Source organism: Lagenorhynchus albirostris, chromosome 11 (genome assembly GCF_949774975.1).
Source record: "Lagenorhynchus albirostris chromosome 11, mLagAlb1.1, whole genome shotgun sequence".
Lineage (NCBI taxonomy): Eukaryota > Metazoa > Chordata > Mammalia > Artiodactyla > Delphinidae > Lagenorhynchus > Lagenorhynchus albirostris.
The window spans coordinates 17,494,574-17,519,344 of NC_083105.1; the positions used below are offsets into that span (position 1 = coordinate 17,494,574).

The 24,771-nt window shown below is 38.6% G+C and overlaps 1 protein-coding gene and 1 pseudogene across 1 annotated transcript in view; one reads left to right on the top strand and one right to left on the bottom strand.

Annotated features, from left to right (window-relative positions):
• SLC41A2 (solute carrier family 41 member 2) overlaps nucleotides 1–17,033 on the top strand; it is a 136,140-nt gene extending 119,107 nt beyond the window's left edge. Inside the window, exon 11 of the mRNA XM_060164613.1 lies at nucleotides 13,638–17,033. Coding sequence (XP_060020596.1) covers nucleotides 13,638–13,823 — 186 coding nt within the window. The 3' untranslated portion in view covers nucleotides 13,824–17,033. The remainder of the gene's footprint in view (nucleotides 1–13,637) is intronic.
• Nucleotides 7,927–8,524, bottom strand: LOC132529190 (large ribosomal subunit protein uL23-like; annotated as a pseudogene).
• Nucleotides 17,034–24,771: the final 7,738 nt, after the last annotated feature.

Consider the following 24,771-nt stretch of genomic DNA (forward strand, 5'->3'; position numbering starts at 1 on the left):
TCTAGCAATATCCATTACTAAATTCCTATAGATGTCAAAGTTATCCTTTTAAATCTGTTCTCTGAGATGATACCTCACCTAGTAAAGGGAAAAAACAGACCTCCATGCTAAGCTTAGACAAGGAAGTGGTTTTTGGTCTTGTTTTATGGGGATTTTTTTTAGTTTATTGAGTTTTGTTTCTTATCATAAAGCAATACATGTTCATCATTGTAAAATTGTCCATAATCCCCATACTCAAGACCACCACCACAAATATTTTGGTGTGCTACTTCAAAAAATTATTTCTCAAATTTGAGTAATATATTAGAAAGGCATTCAATAAATAGTTTTAAATGAATGAATATTCTTTTTTCCAGTGAAATGTTCTGCTGGGCAACGAAGTCTTCCTACTTGAAAAGGGATGGTATTAGAAGCAGAGCCATCTTTGGGCTACAGGCAGAGGGTGAAGAGGGAACACCTAAGTTGTTCAGGGCCTGATCTCTGCTGATTGCATCTTTCCTTAATATTCTATGGATATTAACAGCATTAAAGTAATTTTATTTAGCATGTAAGAGATAGTCAATAAATGTTAGTTTCCTCTAGCAGTTTGTATATGTTTTATTATCATCTTTTTTGCTTATTATTACTAAACTAAGAAACGTCTTCAGTTTGACTTTATTCTTGATTTTGAGGTTGTCATTTCATAATACTAAGTGACATTGGCTATCACTGGTTCTTTGCATGATTGGAACAGAATGATATGGTCACGTGAGGGAGGATCACTAGGCCAGGGTTAATGAACTCCCAGCCAAAAATTATTGTATTTAAGAAAAAAATTTTTTTTTTGGCCACACCACACGGCTTGCAGGATCTTAGTCCCCTGACCAGGGATCGAACCTGTGCCCCTTGCAGAGGAAGTGTGAAGTCCTAACCACTGGACCACCAGGGAATTCCCTTTAAAAATTTTTAATTGCATATTAAATATTGAATAGGTAAACAGTAATGACATGTACAAGGTATAAAGAGTAATAATACAGTGACCACCAGGACACTCACCAGTCAGCTTAAGAATTATAACACTACCAATACCCTAGTACCTATACCTTCTAAAGCTACCTATCTGCTCCTCCCTCCTCCCCAAAGCAAACTATTGATTCAGAATTGTATGGCTAAAAAGTTTTTGCTCTTCCCTATGATTATGCATTTATTTGGATACCTAAAAATATATGGTTTTAGTTTTGCGTGGTTTTGAAATTTATAAATGGAATCAATGCATTTGTGTTTAAGTGTCTTTCTTCTTTTGCTCAGCATTGTATGTGAGATTCATTCATATGGGTAACTGTTGTTCATCTATTTTAGTTATATAGTATTCCATTGTGTAGATATTCCATGATTTTTTCATCTATTCTTCTTTTAATGGACTTTTAGGTTGTTTGTAGTTTTTTGCTATTAAAAATCAAGACTGTGAGTATTGTTATATTGTCTCCTGAACACATTCTGAGGGTTTCTTTCGGACAGAAAGTCTTAACCATTTTTGTGCCATGGACTCCTTGGGAAGTTTGGTGATTATTAGGGACTCCTCGAAATAAGGTTTGTTTGTTTCCTACCTTCCCCCACCTGCCACCTCACAAAAATAATTCAGGCCAAAGAAAAGACATTTTATCTGTATATCAGGAGTAGACTGATTTCCTGTTGACTGATAATCCTAAATTCTTAGCTGACATTTAAATATTAGATTTTAATGAGTAGCATTAGCAGTCTGGAAACTGGATTAGGGAAGCATATTTTTATAGGGAAACTGAATTCAGCTTTTGTAAGGCTTAGGAAGAAATGTACTAATTTGCTATTCCTGGTGTTTATTTGTATCATATTTCTAAGCACTCCTCTCCCAAAGAAATCATCTTTCATCACATGATACACAAGGCTGTTACTGGCAATGGGGCATTGAAGGGATGCTAGTAGATGGGAATGTTGATTCTAGCTCAGAGAAGGAGCTGGCCGAGAGAATCAATCATCCAAAGCAAATATATATTCGTGTGTTTTATATATTTATTTAAATTCCAAGTAATACATCTAGAACATGCATAATTAGCTGGGGCAACAAAGTTGCCTTTTAAGGAGGTATATTTACCCAAAGAAGTTGTGCATATTTCATAAAAAACAAACAGACCATGTAAAATACAGTCTACGCTTGGTTAGATTTTTGATGTGTTTTCCCAGTAAAAAAGAATACATTCCTTAAATAATCTTTTAGTTTGAAAATAAAGCATGTTTCATTAAGAAGTATCTGATACTTACTGTGCTTTTAATAATTCATTTATACAGTGTTCCAAGGAAACACTGATATCCTTGTTAACTTGTAAAAAAATTAATAAATTTAAACCTGCTTGACCTTTAAGTCATCACAATACCTTTAAAAAGAAATTGCATGGGAAGGGAACTTAAATTATGAGACTAAGAATGTGGGAGGGATGGAGGAAGAAATGCAGGGATAAGGAGAGCAATCACTATGTGGTTTATGACCACAGATTTCTTACCCTTGTACTTTAGAGCTAAAACAGACTGTGGAGACATCAATTCATCCATTTATTTTTAACATCTTTATTGGAGTATAATTGCTTTACAATGGTGTGTTAGTTTCTGCTTTATAACAAAGTGAATCAGCTATACATATACGCATATCCCTATATCTCCTCCCTCTTGCGTCTCCCTCCCACCCTCCCTATCCCACCCCTCTAGGTGGTCACAGAGCACCGAGCTGATCTCCCTGTGCTATGCAGCTGCTTCCCACTAGCTATCTATTTTACATTTGGTAGTATATATAAGCCCATGCCACTCTCTCACTTCGTCCCAGCTTACCCTTCCCCCTCCCCATGTCCTCAAGTCCATTCTCTACGTCTGTGTCTTCATTCCTGTCCTGCCCCTAGGTTCTTCAGAACCCTTTTTTCTTTCTTTCTTAGATTCCATGTATATGTGTTAGCATACGGTATTTGTTTTTTACTTCATGACTTACTTCACTCTGTATGACAGACTCTAGGTCCATCCACCTCACTACAAATAACTCAATTTCGTTTCTTTTTATGGCTGAGTAATATTCCACTGTATATATGTGCCACATCTTCTTTATCCATTCATATGTCAGTGGACACTTAGGTTGCTTCCATGTCCTGGCTATTGTAAATAGTGCTGCAAAGAACATTGTGGTACCTGACTCTTTTTGAATTATGGCTTTCTCAGGGAATATGCCCAGTAGTGGGATTGCTGGGTCGTATGGTAGTTCTGTTTTTTTAAGGAACCTCCATACTATTCTCCATAGTGGCTGTATCGGTTTACATTCCCACCAACAGTGCAAGAGTGTTCCCTTTTCTCCACACCCTCTCTAGCATTTATTGTTTGTAGATTTTTTTGATGATGACTCTTCTGACTGGTGTGAGGTGATACCTCATTGTAGTTTTGGTTTGCATTTCTCTAATGATTAGTGATGTTGAGCATTCTTTCATGTGTTTGTTGGCAATCTGTATATCTTCTTTGGAGAAATGTCTATTTAGGTCTTCTGCCCATTTTTGGATTGGATTGTTTGTTTTTTTGATATTGAGCTGCATGAGCTGCTTGAAATTTTGGAGATTAATCCTTTGTCAGTTGCTTCATTTGCAAATATTTTCTCCCATTCTTTTCATCCTGTTTATAGTTTCCTTTGCTGTGCAAAAGCTTTTAAGTTTCATTAGGTCCCATTTGTTTATTTTTGTTTTTATTTCCATTCCTCTAGGAGGTGGGTCAAAAAGGATCTTGCTGTGATTTATGTCATAGAGTGTTCTGCCTATGTTTTCCTCTAAGAGTTTTATAGCGTCTGGCCTTACATTTAGATCTTTAATCCATTTTGAGCTTATTTTTGTGTATGGTGTTAGGAAGTGTTCTAATTTCATTCTTTTACATGTAGCTGTCCAGTCTTCCCAGCATCACTTATTGAAGAGGCTGTCTTTTCTCCATTGTATGTTCTTGCCTCCTTTATCAAAGATAAGGTGACCATATGTGTGTGGGTTTACCTCTGGGCTTTCTATCCTGTTCCATTGATCTGTATTTCTTTTTTTGTGCCAGTACCATACTGTCTTGATTACTGTAGCTTTGAGTATAGTCTGAAGTCAGGGAGCCCGATTCCTCCAGCTTTGTTTTTCTTTCTCAAGATTGCTTTGGCTATTCAGGATCTTTTGTGTTTCCATACAAATTGTGAAATTTTTTGTTCTAGTTTGGTGAAAAATGACTTTGGTAGTTTGATAGGGATTGCACTGAATCTATAGATTGCTTTGGGTAGTATAGTCATTTTCACAATGTTGATTTTTTCAATCCAAGAACATGGTATATCTCCATCTGTTTTTATCATCTTTAATTTCTCTCATCAGTGTCTTATAGTTTTCTGCATACAGGTCTTTTCTCTCCTTAGGTAGGTTTTTTCTTAGGTATTTTATTCTTTTTGTTGCAGTGGTAAATGGGAGTGTTTCCTTAATTTCTCTTTCAGATTTTTCCTCATTAGTGTATAGGAATGCAAAAGATTTCTGAGCATTCATTTTGTATCCTGCTACTTTGCCAAATTCATTGATTAGCTCTAGTAGTTTTCTGGTAGAGTCTTTAGAATTGTCTATGTATAGTATCATGTTATCTGCAAACAGTGACAGCTTTACTTCTTCTTTTCTGATTTGGATTCCTTTATTTCCTTTTTTACTCTGATTGCTGTGGCTAAAACTTCCAAAACTATGTTGAATAATAGTGGTGAGAGTGGGCAACCGTGTCTTGTTCCTGTTCTTCATGGAAATGGTTTCAGTTTTTCACCACTGAGAATGATGTTGGCTGTGGGTTTGTCATATATGGCCTTTATTATGTTGAGATAAGTTCCCTCTGTGCCTACTTTCTGGAGGGTTTTTATCATAAATGGGTGTTGAATTTTGTCAAAAGCCTTTTCTGCATCTATTGAAATGATCATATGGTTTTTCTCCTTCAATTTGTTAATATGGTGTATCACATCGATTGATTTGCGTGTATTGAAGAATTCTTGCATTCCTGGAATAAACCCCACTAGATCATGGTGTATGATCCTTTTTATGTGCTGCTGGATTCTGTTTGCTAGTATTTTGTTGAGGATTTTTGCTTCTGTGTTCATCAGTTGTATTGGCCTGTAGTTTGCTTTCTTTGTGACATCTTTGTCTGGTTTTGGTATCAGGGTGATGGTGGCCTCGTAGAATGAGTTTGGGAGTGTTCCTCCCTCTGCTATATTTTGGAAGAGTTTGAGAAGAATAGGTGTTAGCTGTTCTCTAAATGTTTGATAGAATTCACCTGTGAAGCCATCTGGTCCAGGGCTTTTGTTTGTTGGAAAATTTTTAATCACAGTCTCAATTTCAGTGCTTGTGATTGGTCTGTTTCTATTTTCTATTTCTTCCTGATTCAGTCTCAGAAGTTGTGCTTTTCTAAGAATTTGTCCATTTCTTCCAGGTAGTCCATTTTATTGGCATATAGTTGTTTGTAGTAATCTCTTATGATCTTTTGTATTTCTGCAGTGTCAGTTGTTACTTCTGCTTTTTCATTTCTAATTCTATTGATTTGAGTCTTCTCCCTTTTGTTCTTGATGAGTCTGGCTAATGGTTTATCAATTTTGTTTATCTTCTCAAAGAACCAGCTTTTAGTTTTATCGTTCTTTGCTATTGTTTTCTTCATTTGTTTTTCATTTATTTCTGATCTGATCTTTATGATTTCTTTCCTTCTGCTAACTTGGGGTTTTTTCGTTCTTCCTTCTCTAATTGCTTTAGGTGTAAGGTTAGGTTGTTTATTTGAGATGTTTCTTGTTTCTTGAGGTAGGCTTGTATTGCTATAAACTTCCCTCTTAGAACTGCTTTTGCTGCATCCCATAGGTTTTGGGTCGTCATGTTTTCATTGTCATTTGTTTCTAGGTATTTGTTGTTTTCCTCTTTGATTTCTTCAGTAATCCCTTGGTTATTAAGTAGTGTATTGTTTAGCCTCCATGTGTTTGTATTTTTTAAAGGTATGTTTCCTGTAATTGATATATAGTCTCATAGCATTGTGGTTGGAAAAGATACTTGATACTCTTTCGATTTTCTTAAATTTACCAAGGCTTGATTTGTGACCCAAGATATGATTGATCCTGGTGAATGTTCCATGAGCACTTCAGAGGAAAGTGTAATCTGCTGTTTTTGGATGGAATGTCCTATAAATATCAATTAAGTCCAGCTTGTTTAATGTATCATTTGAAGCTTGTGTTTCCTTATTTATTTTCATTTTGGATGATCTGTCCATTGGTGAAAGTGGGGTGTTAAAGTCCCCTACCATGATTGTGTTACTGTCGATTTCCCCTTTTATGGCTGTTCGCATTTCCCTTATGTACTGAGGTGCTCCTATGTTGGGTGCATAAATATTTACAATTGTTATATCTTCTTCTTGGATTCATCCCTTGATCATTATGTAGTGTCCTTCTTTGTCTCTTGTAATAGCCTTTGTTTTAAAGCCTATTTTCTCTGATATGAGAATTGCTGCTCCAGCTTTCTTTTGATTTCCATTTGCGTGGAATATCTTTTTCCATCCCCTCACTTTCAGTCTGTATGTGTTCCTAGGTCTGAAGTGGGTCTCTTGTAGACAGCATATATATGGGTCGTGTATTTATGTCCATTCAGCCAGTCTGTGTCTTTTGGTTGGAGCATTTAATCATTCATCTGTCAGTGGACATTTAGGTTGTTTCCACGTCTTGGCTATTGTGAATAGTGCTGCTGTGAACATAGGGGTGCATGTATCTTTTTTTTTTTTTTTTTTTTTGCGGTACACGGGCCTCTCACTGTTGTGGCCTCTCCCATTGCAGAGCACAGGCTCCGGACGCGCAGGCTCAGCGGCCATGGCTCACGGGCCCAGCCGCTCCACGGCATGTGGGACCTTCCCGGACCGGGGCGCAAACCCATGTCCCCTGCATCGGCAGGTGGACTCTCAACCACTGCACCACCAGGGAAGCCCTATCCTTAATTTTTTTCAAGTGTTCCGTCACAACTATCACCCACCTATAATTAGTCCCTTCCCCGAACTCTGTTATTTCAGATAATTTACCAATTTGCCTTTATCCTGGGACTTCATTTCCAGAGCCGTCCACCCTCTAGCTCTGTCTGGACTCTGTCGCCAGCCCACTGCACAGCTCTTCCCCTGGAGGTTTCCCTCACTCTCTCTTAGGTTGGCACTTCTATTTTCTGGATCTCAGGTCTTTCTCTTTCTTGGTTTTCTCCCTCATTTTGCATCAAAACGTTTTTAAGAAAGTTCCAAAGAGAACATGGGATAATTTTTCTGAGTGTCTGCATGTCTTAAGTTGACTGTAGTTTACCCTCAACACTCAGTTGATAAATTGGGCACAGACTTATAGACTGGAAATACTCTTCTCTCAGGATTTTGAAGGTATTGCTCCCTTTTCTACTAGTGCAGCTGTTGAATAGTCAGATTCTTGTTACTCATATATGACCTGGTTTCTTTTAATTCATAGCAAATAGTTATTATGTTCTTTCTATGTGTCCAGCACTGTTCTAAGTGCTCTGCCCTGTTTAATGCTCATCTCATCATCTCTATGAGAGAGGGATTGTTTTCCCTATTGTACAGGAAGGCAGCTGAGGCATGGAGAGGTTAAGTAGCTTGGAGGTGGGAGAAGGCTGTTGACTGGGCACTTTACTGTTGGAGGATCTGGGGTAGTTGGCCATTTCACGGGGAGCCCTCCAAGTTTGAACATCTAACCTCCTCTCTGGGGAGTTATACTCCCGCCTGCCTCTGTTCTTGGAACAAAATAAAGGTCTGAAAGAATCCCACTGTTAACTGTGCAGACTTCCAATTCATCCTCATCCTCTGCCAGTACCTCGTAGTGTCTGGTATCCTTGAGACCTGAGTCGTTCCCATTCAGTTTCTCTAGAATACATCCCTTTATTCTCCCACCTGGGCAGGGCAGTTGAAAGAATGATGAGAGATTGCAGACATTTGCTTACTCCATTCACAGACTTTTATTTTTTTTATAGTCAAAACTTTTATATTTAGAATTAGCCAGCTGGACACAGTTTGAATGATCCCAGTTTTGTTGGCAACATCCAAAGCATCATAGTCAGGAGCCAGTCAAACATATGCCTTCTTCTCTCGGTCAGGCCTGATCAGGGTGTTGACCTTAGCCACGTCAGCGTCATAGAGCTTCTTCACAGCCTGTTTAATTTGGTGCTTGTTGGCCTTGACGTCCACAGTGAACCCCAGCGTGTTACTGTCTTCTGTTTTCTTTATGGCTGACTCAGTGGTGAGGGGCAACTTGGTGATGGCGTAGTGGTCAAGCTTGTTTCTCCTAGGGGCGCTCTTCTGAGGATATGTGGGCTGCTTCCTGAGCCACAGTGTTTTGGGCCATCAGAAGGCCGATGACATCCAGATCTTTTTTTGTTGCTGTGGATGCCTTTCAACACTGCTTTCTTGGCCTTCAAAGCCTTTGTTTTGGCTTCAGCTTTGGGAGGTCAGGGGCTTCCTTCTTCCCCTGCGGCGCCATCTTCATGAAAAGTCATTCACAGACTTTAAAATAATCCTTTGGTGTTAGCCTCAGCGCTACTTGGTCCTTACAAGTCCAAGCTTGTCATGGATTCTACAGGGCACACTTATTGCCTTCCTTTCTCAGGCATCCCCCTGGGTAGGTATTTAAGTAGTAGCCCGGGCAGCCCTGGTCAGTGAGTTGCCACTGCCCCAGCTGCTTACACTTTGTATTACGAAACACAAATGTACAGGAAATGATAGGAAATAAGATAACCATGTAATTACCACCCAGCTTTATCAACCATTAGCAAATTATTTAAGCAACTATTTCAAAATGCTCAATAAAAATACATCATACCTATGGTTGGTGCCTCCTAGATATCCCTTCCTGGTCTTATTTCATTCTCTTCCTAGCAGTTATTAGCATTCTAAATTGGTATGTATCGTTGCCATGCATGTTTTTATACTATTGCTACAGATGTGTGTATCTATAAATAACGTATTGTTTTTAATATTTATAAACCTTATTAGAATCATTTATTTATACTGCTTTTTTCACTCAGCCTTACGCTTTTGAGACATACTCATATTAATTCATGTAGCTCTTTTTCATTCATTTTGTTTATTTTTCAAATATTTATTTGGTTGCACCAGGTGTTAGTTGCAGCAGGCAGACTCCTTAGTGGTGGCTTGCCAGCTCCTTAGTTGCAGCACATGGGCTCCTTAGTTGCGGCAGGCAGGCTCCTTAGTTGCAGCTCCAGGGCTCCTTAGTTGGAGCTTGCCAGCTCCTTAGTTGTGGCATGAGAACTCTTAGTTGTGGCATGCATGTGGGATCCAGTTCCATGACCAGGGGTCGAACCTGTGCCCCCTGCATTGGGAGCGCAGAGTCTTATCCACTATGCCACCAGGGAAGTCCCTCTTTTTCATTCATTTTAGCTTCTATATAAGTGTTCAGTTGTATGACCTAAGCGTTAACTTAGCCCTTCTTGTTTCAATAGACATTTCAGGTTATTTCCAATTTTCGGCTTTTACAACAGTGATGCAGTGAATATCCTTGCACATCTCTCTTAGTATGCATGCATACAGTACACCAAGATATTGGTCTTCCTGGTCCTTGGGTAGCCACATGGGACCTGGGCCCAGCAGAGCCCCTTAGGCTAGCCTCCTTTAGCCTACATAGTTTTATCCTTTTAGGGTTGCAAGAGGGAAAAAAATCATTGTTTCTAGTGGAATTGCAGAACTAAGGAGCTGCACATCTTCACACTTAACACGCAGTGCCACATTGCTCTCCAAAGTATTAATAATTGTGCATGTTGCCAATGTGGAGTTCTTTTTTACCAAGACAATGTACTTCACTGATGGATGAGAACTTGGGCTTTAGTGTGAGACTAAACTTGAGTGGATGAGTTTGAGCCTGACTCCCTGTGAGCTGCGTGATCTTGGGCAGACTTCTTATACTCTATAAATGCCTTTGTTTCCTCATACCTCAAAGAGGGATAGTAAAAATCGATAGCATTTTACAGAGATGTTTTGAAAATTAAATCAATTCATACACGTTAACCTCTTTGAATACCGCATGGCCCCATAAAGGGCCATTTCAAAATCAATGTTCACTATTATTGTTGTTTAAAAGGTGATTTCTGTCAGTCAGATGGATATGAAATGGAGTTTAGTGTGGTTTTAATGTACATCCCCATATTATTAGTGAGGTTGGGCATCTTTTCATATGTTTATTAGAGCTTTAGGTTTCCTCTTCTATTCTGTTGAATTGTTTCTTTTTCTAATGAACTGTAGGAGTTCTCTGGATATTCTCTTAGTATTTGAATACTAATTTTTTTGTCAGTTATGTGTAGTGAAGAGATTTTTTTCCAAGCCTGGGGCATGATTTTTAACTTTTATTTATGGTATTTATTGAACCACAGGAATCTTTAATGTAAGTTATAAACAGTTCCTTTAATATATTATGCATTTTATTTATGAAATCATTCCCTACATCAAGGTCTTAAAGACCTTCTCTTACATTTTCTTATAAAACTTTTTGAGTATTGCTTTTTTTTTGGTAAGATATGCCTAGGCAGATATTGTTTTTATTTTTTAATAAATTTATTTATCTATTTTTGGCTGCGTTGAGTCTTCATTGCTGCACGCGGGCTTTCTCTAGTTGCAGCGAGTGGGGGCTACTCTTCGTTGCGGTGCGCAGGCTTCTCATTATGGTGGCTTCTCTTACTGCAGAGCCCGGGCTTTAGGTGCGCCGGCTCAGTAGTTGTGGCTTGTGGGCTCTAGAGCACAGGCTCAGTAGTTGTGGTGCATGGGCTTAGTTGCTCCACGGCATGTGAGATCTTCCCAGACCAGGGCTCGAACCTGTGTCCCCTGCATTAGCAGGTGGATTCTTAACCACTGTGCTACAAGGGAAGTCCAAGTATTGCTTTTTATATTTGTCTTTACCTGGAATTTATTTGGGAGTATGAGGTAAGGATGCCATTTTAGTTCTGTTTTGTGTTTGTGGACCATATGGTCTCTGTCCCAACTACATAATTCTGTCATCGTAGTACTAAAACAGGTTTCTTACCCTCTCTGACTCACCTTCTCCAAGTGAACATTAGAGATGATAACAGTACCTACTTAATAAGAAGGTTGTGAGGATTAAATAATAGACTAAATACACAATAAGTAAGCAAACGGGTAGAGTTGTGTTCCAATAAAATTTTATTTACAAAAAACAGGCAGCAGGTTGAATTTGGGCCATGGGCTATAGTTTGCCAACCCCCGTTCTAGACAAATCTCCCATTCAGTGTAAATGTTATACCACGAATTAGTAAATTATATATCACATATGTATGATGTATGTTATATAAATTTATATAAATATACTCATATTATTAATATATAAATACATAATGTTATAAAAAATATACAATATGGATTTGTTTGTATTTCCTGCCAATCCCAGAGAAAATAGCTACCCTCATTCTCTTTAAAAATTTTGTTTCCTCCAGCACGTATTACTCACACAATCAAAAAATTTCTTTATTGAATCTTCATATACTCCAGTAATACAGAGTTTACTACATAATTTGTTACAGATATAGACAGCCCAAATTGCTTTTTTTTTTTAAGTTGTTTTGGTAACTTTTACCCTTTACCCTAAAACTCTACCCTATGACACTGTGTGTTATAAGCCAGTGTCTCTTGACACAATAACCTTCTTAAGTTTACATCTCCTGCCCTCCTTGCCCAGGACAAACAGTTCTTGTTCTCATAGGAGTCTCTTATATGAATGACCGTGTCTCCCGCTGATTTTTATGCCCTCAATCAGATATCAAGGGTCTACTTTGTGAGCTAGTCACTCTGCTAGGTGCTGGAAGCACAGGGGTGAACAAGTTCCTAACACACTGCCGAGTTGTGGCCTGACCCATCCAGGGTCCAGTGGGTGACACTCTCTCGGTCTGTACACTATGCTTTTATTAATGTAACTTGAGACTGTGCTGCCTTTTTACATTTCTCTTCATCTTCCTAAACTGATGCTCTTATTAATTATCTCAAAGTAAGTGTGGCAGATATGAGGCCCGTTTTGGTTTTGTTCTCCTCAAATGAGGAAATTGAGGGTTAATGGTAAGAAGCTTGCCCAGAGTCATATAGCTGATAAATGGCCAAAGTGGAAATCAAATCCAGATCTTATGACTTCCAAATCCAGAATTATTTCTAACATTCCATGCTTCCTCCACACGCAAAACAGATTGTCCTGAAGAACAGGACAATATGATTCCAAAACAGTCTTTGCCATGAAACACTAAGGAAGAACCAGCCTCATACAAAAGAAAACAGGACTTAAAGTACAACCTCTCTCTCTGACCGATGTCCAAAGACATGTGAAGTTCCCTCCTTTGGATTAAGTATATGGCTCTCAGCTTGGACAAGCCACCGTCCTTCCTGGTAAAGGTGTCAGAGCTAAACCACAGCACAGAAGTTTGGAACCCAAGGCAGACACCTCACCTTCATGGCCTACTTGTCAGAGTAGTAAAAGGTCACAGACCCTGGGCTCGGCTAGACCTAGGCGGGCTTCCTCCTATACGTACCAGTGTTCTCACTACCACAAATAGCAAAGTAATAGCAATGACACGGTTAAAATCAACTAATGGCAGACGTCTGTTGAAAGTGTATTGTGTGCCAGGCACTGAATTACTCAGTCTATTATTTAATCCTCACAACATGCTCATGAGAGTAGATGCCATTATCATCTCTAATGTTCATTTAGAGACATAAAGAGGTTAAGTAACTTGCCTATAGTTAGCCAGCAGGTATAGAAATATGCTCTTAACCAGTATCCTGTATTTGCCAACTTGTCCCAAACCAGTGAATAGTAACCTCTCTAATCCCAAATCCCTTTTAATACTTTAGGTGTTTGAAAACTAGAGAATCCTCTTACTCTAAATGGATGAAAGAAAAAAATCATTTATCTGATCCCAAAATTCAAAGCATTACAAAGGTCTTAATACTCCTGATATCCTAGAAAATATTTACTTATATCACCTTAGTGTTTGAATAGCCCTTTGAAATATTTTGACCCTACCTATCTATAACTATATCTGTATCTGTATCAACAAGCCATTCCTCAGTGCCCTTACCTTCTGGTGACTGTTCTTACCATGGAAACGAAGTTTTCCTTGACCACCAATGGCCTTATAATTAGTAAGTAAATGGTCGATTCTCCATCTTTATTTTATTTGATTGTACCTGCAATAGGAGAATGTTATTCCTTATTTTTATTTCCTTCTTCGTATGTCTTCTTCCTTCTTCACAGATTTATCATATAGGAAGAAGTTGAAACAACAGTGGTTTGGCAAAATGCACAATACTATTAAATATAAGGAACATGGTGGTTTGGGGAAGGCTAGAAGAAAATGAGAAGATATATGTGACAAGTTGAAGAAAAATATTAATTGCAGCAATACATAGTATTTTCCTGTGAAAAGAAAATGTTACTGTCAATTAACTCTTTCTTCTTTTCCAGTGAGGTTCTTGACTTAGACGCATTCTGTTCCCTTCAGAGAGCAGTGGCTTAGGCTTATGGCCGTGTTTACTGGGCTAGGACTGTCCAGGCGACAGGAGTAATCTTTGGTGCTCTCTTCTAGGTGTTTACCTTGCTGTGGATTGCTGACTGGATGGTCCATCATTTCTGGAGGAAAGGAAAGGACCCGGATAGCTTCTCCATCCCCTATCTGACGGCACTGGGTGATCTGCTCGGGACAGCCTTGTTAGCCTTAAGTTTTCATTTTCTTTGGCTTATCGGAGATCGAGATGGAGATGTTGGAGACTAATAAATCCTACAAACCGCCCTCAAGTTACCAAGAAGGAAAACACAAAGACAACCACTTATAGCTCTTTTTCAAAAATTTTATTTCAGTAGTTTGTCTTCTGCGAGGGTAATCTTCAGTTGGCCCTGATTCCATTAAATGGCCTTAACATTTTATTTTTAAAGAATTTGTGCTGAAACCAGAATGAACAGTATTTGTGCTGCTTTTCATAGAATAAATGATAATTTGACATAGACATAGACTCAAGCTCTGAAATAAATAGGAAAGAATATAGGATGTTTACAATGAATAATTTTAAGACCACAGACGTAGCAGAAATGTAATGTATTACTGTTTAACTCATAATGCCACGTTAAAGGAAACAGAGTTCTGGTTTAGCCTTTCTTGTCTCACAGATGTGTTGTACTGCAAAGCAGACTTTAAAATGAAAGGAGCCCAACCAAGCTTGTAACAGTTCTAACTATGCCCACCTCTCTGCCAGCTGAGGATCCATTTATCAATTACTTTGCTCCTAACCTGACCTCAGTATGTTCTGCTGAGTGTGAGATAAACTCACTTTTACCTGTTCTTATGAATCCCTGTGCTGATGCTAATTTAATTTCAACTCTGCAAGTTCTCGGCAGGCTACCCTTTAAACACAGAATGGCCTTTAATGAAAGCAATGGGTCTTTTTTTTTTTTTGGCCATGCCATGTGGCATGCTCTTAGTTGCCCGACCAAGGATCAAACCCGTGCTCAGAGTGCTAACCACTGGACCGCCAGGGACGTCCCATCAGTGGGTCATTTTTGATCATTGATTTGTTGAAAGAATGTTGATCTTTTTCTGAAGACTTAATAGTCCAAAATAAGATAACCTGAGCTGTGTTTGTAGAAACAAGATGGTGTGAGAAATCGTGCGTGCTTGTGTGCATGTGTGTGTGTGTGTGTGTGTGTGTGTGTGTGTGTGGTGTGAAAGAGAGAGACAGAAGCTTTTGATGGAGAGCTAAATCTTTGCTAAAAATTGTTGATAGCAAAGATCATAGTGGGATATTAGCATTCTGTGGTTATTCTTTAGCGTGTTTTATTGGTATGCTTTTGTCATGCGGTGCAAAAATTTTGCTACTGGCCAGAATTTAGTATTTGTTACCTACCTTATAATTAATACTTTCTTTTCATTAAAAAAAACTGTACCATTTACTATAACCAAGCTATCATAAGATTTAGAATGAGCAAATGATTCATTCGCTCCTCTTAAGAACTCGATTGAAACTGGTAGGCTTACCATTTTAAAGGAGAAATCGGTGGGGTTACTTTGGTTATTTTTCATGCCTGTGCACATCATCTGTTTGCACAGGCTGATTTCTACGTGGGAGACTATCAGGTACACTGCTATGTTTCTCAAATATTTTTCTAAAACTCTGATTGTATTCTGAACACTTGACCAACACCTTAGTCATTCAATAGGTAAGCATTTTTATATTACATATAGTTCATTTTTTTAAAAATGCAGTGGAATCTCTCAAGACTGTCAGATATTTAATAATTTAACTGATAAAGGGAAGAAGAAATGCACATTGACTTTGATCGTGTGGTTTAAGTTGTCAATTAGTGTTAACATTATATAAGTAGTAGGTTGTTTATAAATATATTGGGGGAAGTGTTCCTATTAAGCTCTTTAAAATAAGGGGACTGTGGTTTAGAGTTATATATTTTTGCTTATTTTGAAACTTTATTCCACTCTTCTGCCTTATAATGAAGCTGCTGAGGCAGAGAACTGAACTAATTATAGAATTTCTCCTTTGGAGAGTTATATTGTCACATAGTGAACATTCTTATAAAAGAAAGAATGATTAAGTTGATGAATATTTAGCTGCAAGATTTTTTATTTTTAAAATATCCATGAATAATTTGATTTTATTGTAAAGCATTTGTAAATTACTTATTTACATTTGGGCTATATGATTCAGAAGGATTTATGTTTCCCAGTGATTTCTATTTTCATTTTTTTAACCTAAACAAGTGCACAGCAAACCACATTTTTAAAGCATTTACCAACAACTTTAGTGCATTACATATTCCAAAACACATTCAAATACATGTATTATTTAGTACTCACAACAGTACATGTGAAATAGGTAGATATTCCTATCTCTATTTTACAGCAGAAGAAACTGAAAATCAGAGAAGGTACATTTTTAATGTTGCACAGCTACAGAGTACCCACATTGTGATTAAGTACAGGTCTCCAGTCTCCTAAGCCAGTGCTATTTCTGTGACCCTCCAAATGTACCAAGAGTACCTAACTCATTAACTGAGAGGAAATCAACTAGAGAAACAGGATTTTCTAAAGTAGAATAGAGTATTGCTACATCTCTCCAATTTCAGACAGGGAAATCTTCATTTAATATATCTTGATGGTAAGTATAGCCAACTCTAAATTATTCAAGTTCCTAAGACCAAGGAAATCAAAGATAAATGAATACTTTGGAAGAAAAAAACAATGCCTTATTTCATAGAATATTTAATTGCCACCACCCTTCCCAGATCTAGCCATTTTCCATGAGATGCTAATAGATAACTAGGATGACTGATATGAGTTCTGTCCCCTCTCTCTTTTGCTACCCAATCTTGGTTACAGCAACAAAATGTCTAAAAGACATGTAATGGGAAAAAAAATAAAGACATGGAAAAATCAGTCACCAATCAGCTGAATTAATTTATAAAAGAGGTTTAAATTCCTTTTAAAAAATTTTACCGGTTTTTTGAAAGCCTTCACATAAGTATGGAACCAATAAGATAACTTTGCCTACCCACAAAAATCATTTATTATCAGTCTTACATACAGCGAATTCACAATATTTATTTTTATACAACGTAAGTTTGCTTTCTGAACTTCTTCCCTTCACGAATTTATCAGGCACTTTATTTAAATACAGATAGTCTTTTCAAAGACATTTTTTATTTTTCCCTACAATCATTTTTTTCTTTAAAAAATAAAGTTTCTTAGAACCTAATACAATAGAAACTGATGGTAATGTATCTTCTGGGAGACATCAAAAATTCCACGACGTAGACTATCAATGATGTAGCCAAGTGAAGTACATTTTGAAGGGCCTTTCAGTAATTGGGCTTCCTTGCCTTATAATATAGCTCTAGTATAGTATACCCATTTATAAAAGGCATCTGCCATCTCTGAATTGTTGTAAACCAAATAATAAAATTTAAGATGTATTTACCCAGCCTGTTGTACTTACTTCTTGATAAACCAGATGAACACTGAGCCTGTGTGGAACTCACCCAGAAGAGACTGGGTGGTCCGTGTATATACGTTGTGTTTATGAGCATAATAAATTGGGCTTTGACCATACCTAGAGCTCCACTCCATTGCTTTACCAGTTTTTCACTGTTAGGTTCTCTCCTCATTATTCAGCTTAGGTTCTTTGGCCCATCAACCAATACATCCTCAACTGCCTCCTTCATACTTACTGGACAGGTCTGGTTAAATACAGCTCTCTGCCTATCCTTTGCCTACATTTGAACAGCTGAATATGGTTCATGAAGAACCCATGACTGCTAGGACAGATCTTTACATTCATAACCTCAGACATCAAGTTAACCCTCAACTGCCCAGCAGCCTCCTCTATTTCTCTAATCACTTCACTCTCTGGGAGATCAGGCTTTTGTCCCCACCACTTTACTGAAAGTACCCCCGTCAGGGTCACCAGCAGTCTCCATGTTGCAAATCCAGAGATCAGTTCTCAATAAAAATCCTCATCTTACTCAGCCTCTAAAGGTATATGACAGAGTCTCCTTCCTCCTTGAAATACTTTCTTCACTTGGCTTACAAAAACATCTGCCTTTTGCTTTCTTTTCTGCACCGCTGGAAGCCTCCTCTCTGTCTTGCTGGTGGTTCCTCCACCTCTCAATCTCTAAGTGTTGGAATGACCTACAGCTCAGTTTTTATTACCATTTCTCTATTTTTTATCCCTAGGTGACCTCACCTATCTCATTGTTTCAAATGCCCTCTATACCTATTATTCCTAAATTTCTCAGTCTAGACTCTCACCCGAGTTCCACATTTGTATTTCCATACTAAACAACCAATGGATCACTGAAGAAATCACAGAGGAAATCAAAAAATGCTTAGAGACAAATGAAAATGAAAACACAACGATCCAAAACCTATGGGATGCAGCAAAAGCAGTTCTAAAAGGAAAGTTTATAGCAATACAGTCTTACCTCAGGAAACAAGAAAAACATAACCTTACACCTAAGGTTATGTTACAGAATACACCTAAGGTTACAGAAAGAACACCTAAGGTTACAGAAAGAACAAACAAAACCCAAAGTTAGTAGAAGGAAAGAAATCATAAATATCAGAGCAGAAATAAATGAAATAGAAATGAAAACAACAGAAAAGGTCAATGAAACTAAAAGCTGGTTCTTTGAAAAAATAAAATTGATAAACCTTTAGCCAGACTCATGAAGAAAAAAAATGGAGATGGCTTAAATCAATAAAATTAGAAATGAAAAAGGAGAAGTTACAACTGAAACCACAGAAATACAAGGGATCATAAGAGACTGCTGCAAGCAGCTTTGTGCCAATAAAATAGACAACCTGGAAGAAATGGACAAGTTCTTAGAAAGGTACAATCTTCCAAGACTGAACCAGGAAGAAATAGAAAATATGAACAGACCAATCACAAGCACTGAAATTGAAACTGATTTTAAAAACTTCCAACAAAAGTCCAGGACCGGATGGCTTCACAGGTGAATTCTGTCAAACATTTAGAGAAGAGTTAACCCCTATCCTTCTGAAACTATTCCAAAAAATTACAGGGGAACACTCCAAAACTCATTCTATTAGGCCACCATCACCCTGATACCAAAACCAGACAAAGATACCATAAAAAAAGAAAATTACAGGCCAGTATCACTGATGAACATAGATGCAAAAATCCTCAACAAAATACTACCAAACCTAATCCAACAATACATTAAAAGGATCATACACCATGATCAACTGGGATTTTATTTTAAAGACTTTTTTTTATGTGGACAATTTTTTAAGTTTTTATTGAATTTGTTACAATATTGCTTCTGTTTTATGTTTTGGGTTTTTGGCCATGAGGCATGTGGGATCTTAGCTCCCCAACCAGGGATCGAACCCACACCCCCTGCATTGGAAGGTGAAGTCTTAACCACTGGACCACCAAGGAAGTCCTGATGAAGTAGGATCAGGACAAGTGGGCTTTATCCCAAGGATGCAAGTATTCTTCAATATCAGCAAATCAATCAGTGTGATACACCACATTAACAAACTGAAGAATAAAAACCATATGATCATCTCAACAGATGCAGAAAAAGCTTTTGACAAAATTCAACACCCATTTATGATATAAACTCTCCAGAGTTTTTATCTCCAGGTTTTATCATACCTCAACATAATAAAGGCCATATACGACAAACCCACAGCTAACATCATACGCAACGGTGAAAAGTTGAAAGCATTTCCTCTAAGAGCAGGAACAAGACAAGGATGTCTACTCTGCACCACTTTTATTCAACATAGTTTTGGAAGTCCTGGCCACAGCAATCAGAGAAGAAAAAAGGAATCCAAATCGGAAAAGAAGAAGTAAAACTGTCACTGTTTGCAGATGACATACTATACATAGAGAATCCTAAAGATGCTATCAGAAAACTACTAGAGCTCATCAATGAATTTGGTAAGGTTGCAGGATACAAAATTAATACACAGAAATTTCTTGCATTTCTATACACTAACAATGAAAGCTCAGAAAGAGAAATTAAGGAAACACATTTGTATTTCCAAATGCCTGCTGAACAACTCCACTTGACTACTAGGTATCTTAAACATTTGAACAACAGTATCAACCTCTTTGACCTAATTGACATGTATAGACCACTATTCCAACAACTACAGAATACACATTAAGGGCTAATCTTAATATATAAAGAACTTCTGTAAATCAGGAAGAAAAAGACCAACAACCCAATAGTATAATACCCAAAGACAGATTGTTCATCGTAAAAACCAAATAGATGCTCAATAATTGCTCAAAATAAAAGAAGTGCTAATTAAAACCACACTGGGACTTCCCTGGTGGTCCAGTGGTTAAGACTCTGCACTTCCACTACAGGGGGCATGCGTTCCATCCCTGGTCAGGGAAGATCCCGCATGCCGCACAGCAGGGCCAAAAAAATAAATTAAATAAAAAATAAATACATTTTAAAAAATTTCTTCAACTGGACAACCTGTTTACTTCCCCAGGGCATTTGCCTGTGCTGCACCCATATCTTTGAAAGCTCTTCCCCTCACTCTTCCCAAGCTAATCCCTTAAAAAAAAAAAACCACCCTGAGATACCACTTTTTACCTATCAAATTGGCAAAAATACAAAGAGCATTCTCTTGGCAAGGCTGTAGGGAAACAGACAAAATTGTTAGTGGTAAATGATAAATTTACCATGATAAGATGATAACTCTGTACAGGGGAATCTGGCCATATCTAGTAAAATTACAGATGCACTTACCATTTGACCCTGTAGTCCCACCATCAGACCCAGGCAAGTGAAGCCCCTGCCCTGAGCCCTCTGCCACGTGCAGTGATTATAAAGGTATGGCCAGTGGGCTGAATCCAGTTCACTGCCTATTTTTGTAAATAGTTTTATTAGATTGTTGCCATGCCCATTTGCTTACTGTAACCAAATATTTTTGGCGGCTTTTCCTCTATAACAGCAGAATTGAGTAGCTGACAGAGACCAAACAACCTGCAAAACCTAAAGTATTTACTCTCTGGGCCTTACACACAAAAAAGTTCCCCCACCCCTGCTTCCTCAGATTTTACTTCTAAGTCCCCCTCCGGTACCTGGACTAGCCAAGATCAGCAGTGCCATCCGGGTAGGCTGCCCAACCTGAATCTGGTCCTGTATGGGCTCCAGTTGCCAGAAACAGACAGTCCTTGGACTTGAACCTCAGATCTCTTTCGTCAGCATTCTGATTGCAGCATCATTTCTGGCCTAGAGCATCCAAATGTGGGGAGGTGGTGGCAGGCATCCTTTACTCTCTGCCCCCACTGCTTGCAGCCAGGAGGGTCTCCCCACCCTCCTACAGGCTCCATGCTGTATATCAGGCAGTCCTCCAGGGGTTGGCCACTGCTTTCTCCCCAGAAGGCTCCACAATTGGCCCTTCCAATGGGTGTCCTTTCTTGCCTCCAGTTGATGTGGTACTGCCATGCTCTCCCAGGTCAGTCTTAAATTGTACTGGACAGACATTCACTGTGTGGATGGGACCATTCTTCTCAATATGCTCCTGGGCCCTCGCCTAGGCTCCCCACTGGTGACAGTGTGTGAAAGGCAGGGGTTGTTAACAAAATATCCAACGACATTTGTTAAAGATGGTGAGGTGTCGTCTTGACTCAGGCCCATCGTGATAGATACAGGGACAACTGCAGTGGGATTTTACAGTGAGGGAGAGAGGTGGGGCTCAACTCCAAATACAGCACAAGCAAAAGAGCAGGGTGGGTGTGAGTGGATGGAAAATTACTACGAGGAAACATCAGGAATAATAGCAATTCTGGCTAAACTGACCTAACGGGATTCTTTGCTGAAGACAGGCCAGGGTGATCAAACACTGCCTGGGAGAAGGTGGAGGATGAAGAACCCATCAGATATCGAGAGTGATCAGATATCAAGGGTAAGGGGTTCTGGTTAAACTGACTTAGAGTTCTTGCTAAAACTGGGTTTTACAAGGAAGTGCATAGATGGACCTAGGAGAAGTTTCCAGAGCCTGACAAAAATTTGAATCTTTGTCAGGGTGCAGTCAACACTGAAAGAAATCACACCTAGAAATGCAGTAACCACAGCCTAAGGGTTCAAGAGACGGCATGGTTGGAAAACGTCTGGCTCTGCATTTACACTATAGAATTCCAAATGGCAAATTTTATATGATCAGAAAACAAATTATCGTTCACGGTTTCCTGCACACCTCTGGTAAGACGAGTGTTTGTGGCTGCCATTAGCAAAGCACGAGAACGACCTTTGAGAAAGCTGTTGGAAGTCCATATTCACTGGGGTAAGATGGATGATGCGGCAACACGAGGAATGTCGCAAACAGCAGTAAATAAATGGTATTAGGGAACTGCAGAGGCCAGAAAATCTATACTGTTTCCATACAAATAGGTCCTGAAGAGCCAGCGCATTGCAAGTAATAACAGTTTTACTCTCTTTATCTTCACAGTGGGAGACATTAGCCAGGAATGACACATTTGACGATAAAGAACACAGAAGATAGTGCCTGGACCCTATGAAGAATCTTTGCATTCATTGAACAATCAACAAAGATGTAAGTACCTCTTTTCTACTCATTATACCAAATTTTCATCAATATAGCTATACCTCACATGGGCCCAAGACTTTTGTAAAATGTTTAAAATTCAAATTGCTTATGAGGTCCAGGGCCTTGCAAAACTTTTCCTGGAGCCTCGCACACCCTAGAGGTCACGCGACATCCAATTTTTGGAATCTAAATACAGATATTCCCAAATATCTATGTAATGGTGTACTTCAAAGTTATTCATTGTAGCTTTGTTTATAATAGCAAAGGAAAACAACTCAGGGTCCTGGTGGAATAAATTGTGGTACAATCACACCACTGCACATAGCACAACTGGGAGACAAAAGGAGTGAGAATTATCTCTACAAACTGATAGGGGGAGACATCCAGGAGAAAGAATGAGGTGAAAAAAGCAAGGCATGGAAAAGTGTGTAAAATATTCTCCTTTTTTGTAAGAATGAGGGAAATAAGGATAAATATTTGAGAAAGAAACACTGGAAGGGAAAAAGGGGGCGGGGGAATTGTTACCTATGGGGACAAAGCAATAGGGTGCTCAGGGACAGGGACAGGAGCAAGACTTGTCAGTGCATACCTTTTATGTCATTTTGATTTTTGAACCGTGTGGGTATTACTTCTTCAAAAAATAATGCAGGGCTTCCCTCGTGGCACAGTGGTTGAGAGTCCGCCTGCCGATGCAGGGGACACGGGTTCTTGCCCCGGTCCGGGAAGATCCCACATGCCGCGGAGCGGCTGGGCCCGTTAGCCATGGCCGCTGAGCCTGCGCGTCCGGAGCCTGTGCTCCGCAACGGGAGAGGCCACAACAGTGAGAGGCCCATGTACCGCAAAAAATAATAATAATAATAATGCAAAATTTTTACCTGAAAAATATATTCTTTGACCTACTGTTCCCACTTCTAGAAATCTGTTCTAAGCGAATAATCAGAATGTACATTGCAGCAATTTTCAGCTTGAAATTTCTCATTTGCAAACAGCCTAAAAGTTAAAAAAAGATTAAATATTTAAAGATTAGATACAGTATGTTATACAGTCAATGAATTCATATTTGAAAAATCCTTTGATGAGTTAGAGAAATATTTGTGACAATGTGCGACCAGCACTGTTTACAAAATGACTGATGGAATGATTCCAATTTTTAAAATCATCAAAATATTTTAAATGTTTTTTCCTCTGGATGAGATGATTACAGATACTTTTTTCTTTTTAGAACTCTTCTGGATTGTCCAAATTTTCATTATTTTTTGAGTTCCTTCATAATTATTACTTTTCTAGACAATCAATTCCTATCTCTAATGAGTATCTAGTCTAGTCTAGTATCTAGTATCTAGATACTATCTAGTATCTAGATACTATCTAGTATCTAGATACTAGATACTATCTAGTATCTAGTCTCTTAAAAAGAAGAAAAAAAAAAGATCATGGGCTGTCAGGTGCAAAGAGGAAATGGCGAGGAAGAGGAGAAGCCTGCTGTCCAGAGAGTTGGCGACTCTGTCCCCTCTCCTGTCAAGTTGCCATGTCTCTGTACAGTGGGCTGTTCCTGCCCCCTCTCCCTCACCATTTCCTCTCTGCTTTGCACCTGACACCCCATGACCTTTTCTGTTTCCTCATCTTCTTTGACCTCTGGGCTACATCTCAGGTGTGCCAAGATTTTCTTACTTATGACTTTGGTTTCCTAGATATAATGACAGGCAGGATATAAGCAGAGCTCGCATCCCAGCTTTACCCCTTCCTAGCTGTGTGTCAGTGGGCCACATCACTCATCCTAGCCTTTTAATTCAACAAATATTTGAATCTACCTAGCCGATTGATTCAATTTAACTTAAATATTTATTGAGCACCTCTTTTATGCTAGGCATTATTCTAGGACCTGGGGCACATTGGTAAACAACTCAGATAATAAAGTCTGTATGGGAGCTATATTCTAGAGTGGAGATTGAAAATCAGTCAGATGATGATGATATCAGTAGAGCAGAGGGAAGCAGAGTACCTTCCATGAGATGTTCAGAGAAGAAGCCCTCAGTAGGGCTTTGAGCTACAATCTGTGTTTCTAGAAAGGGCCACATGTGAAAACCTACGGAGGCTTGGCATTTCAGACAAAGGAGATGCAAATGCAAAGTCCTTGAGGAGAGAATGAGCTTGTTCTACTCTAGAAACTGATGGAAGGCTAGTGTCTAACTAGACGACATGCTGCTTTTTTTAAAGTACTTTACATTTTATAATTTTTTCAAAATATTTCTATAACTTTTTAAAATTAATTTTTATTGGAGTCTAGTTGCTTTATAATGTTGTGTTAACTTCTACTGCACAGCAAAATGAATCAGCCATATATATACATATATCCCCTCCCTTTTGGATTTCCCTTCTATTTAGGTCACCACAGAGCATTAAGTAGAGTTCCCTGTGCTACACAGTATGTTCCCCTCTGTTGTCTATTTTGTACATAGTATCAATAGTGTATATGTGTCAATCCCAATCTCCCGATTCCTCCCACCCCACCCCTTACCCCCTTGGTATCCATAAATTTGTCCTCTACGTCTGTGTCTCTATTTCTGCTTGGCAAATAAGGTTAGACGACAGCTTCTTAAGAAGAGGAACCATGTCG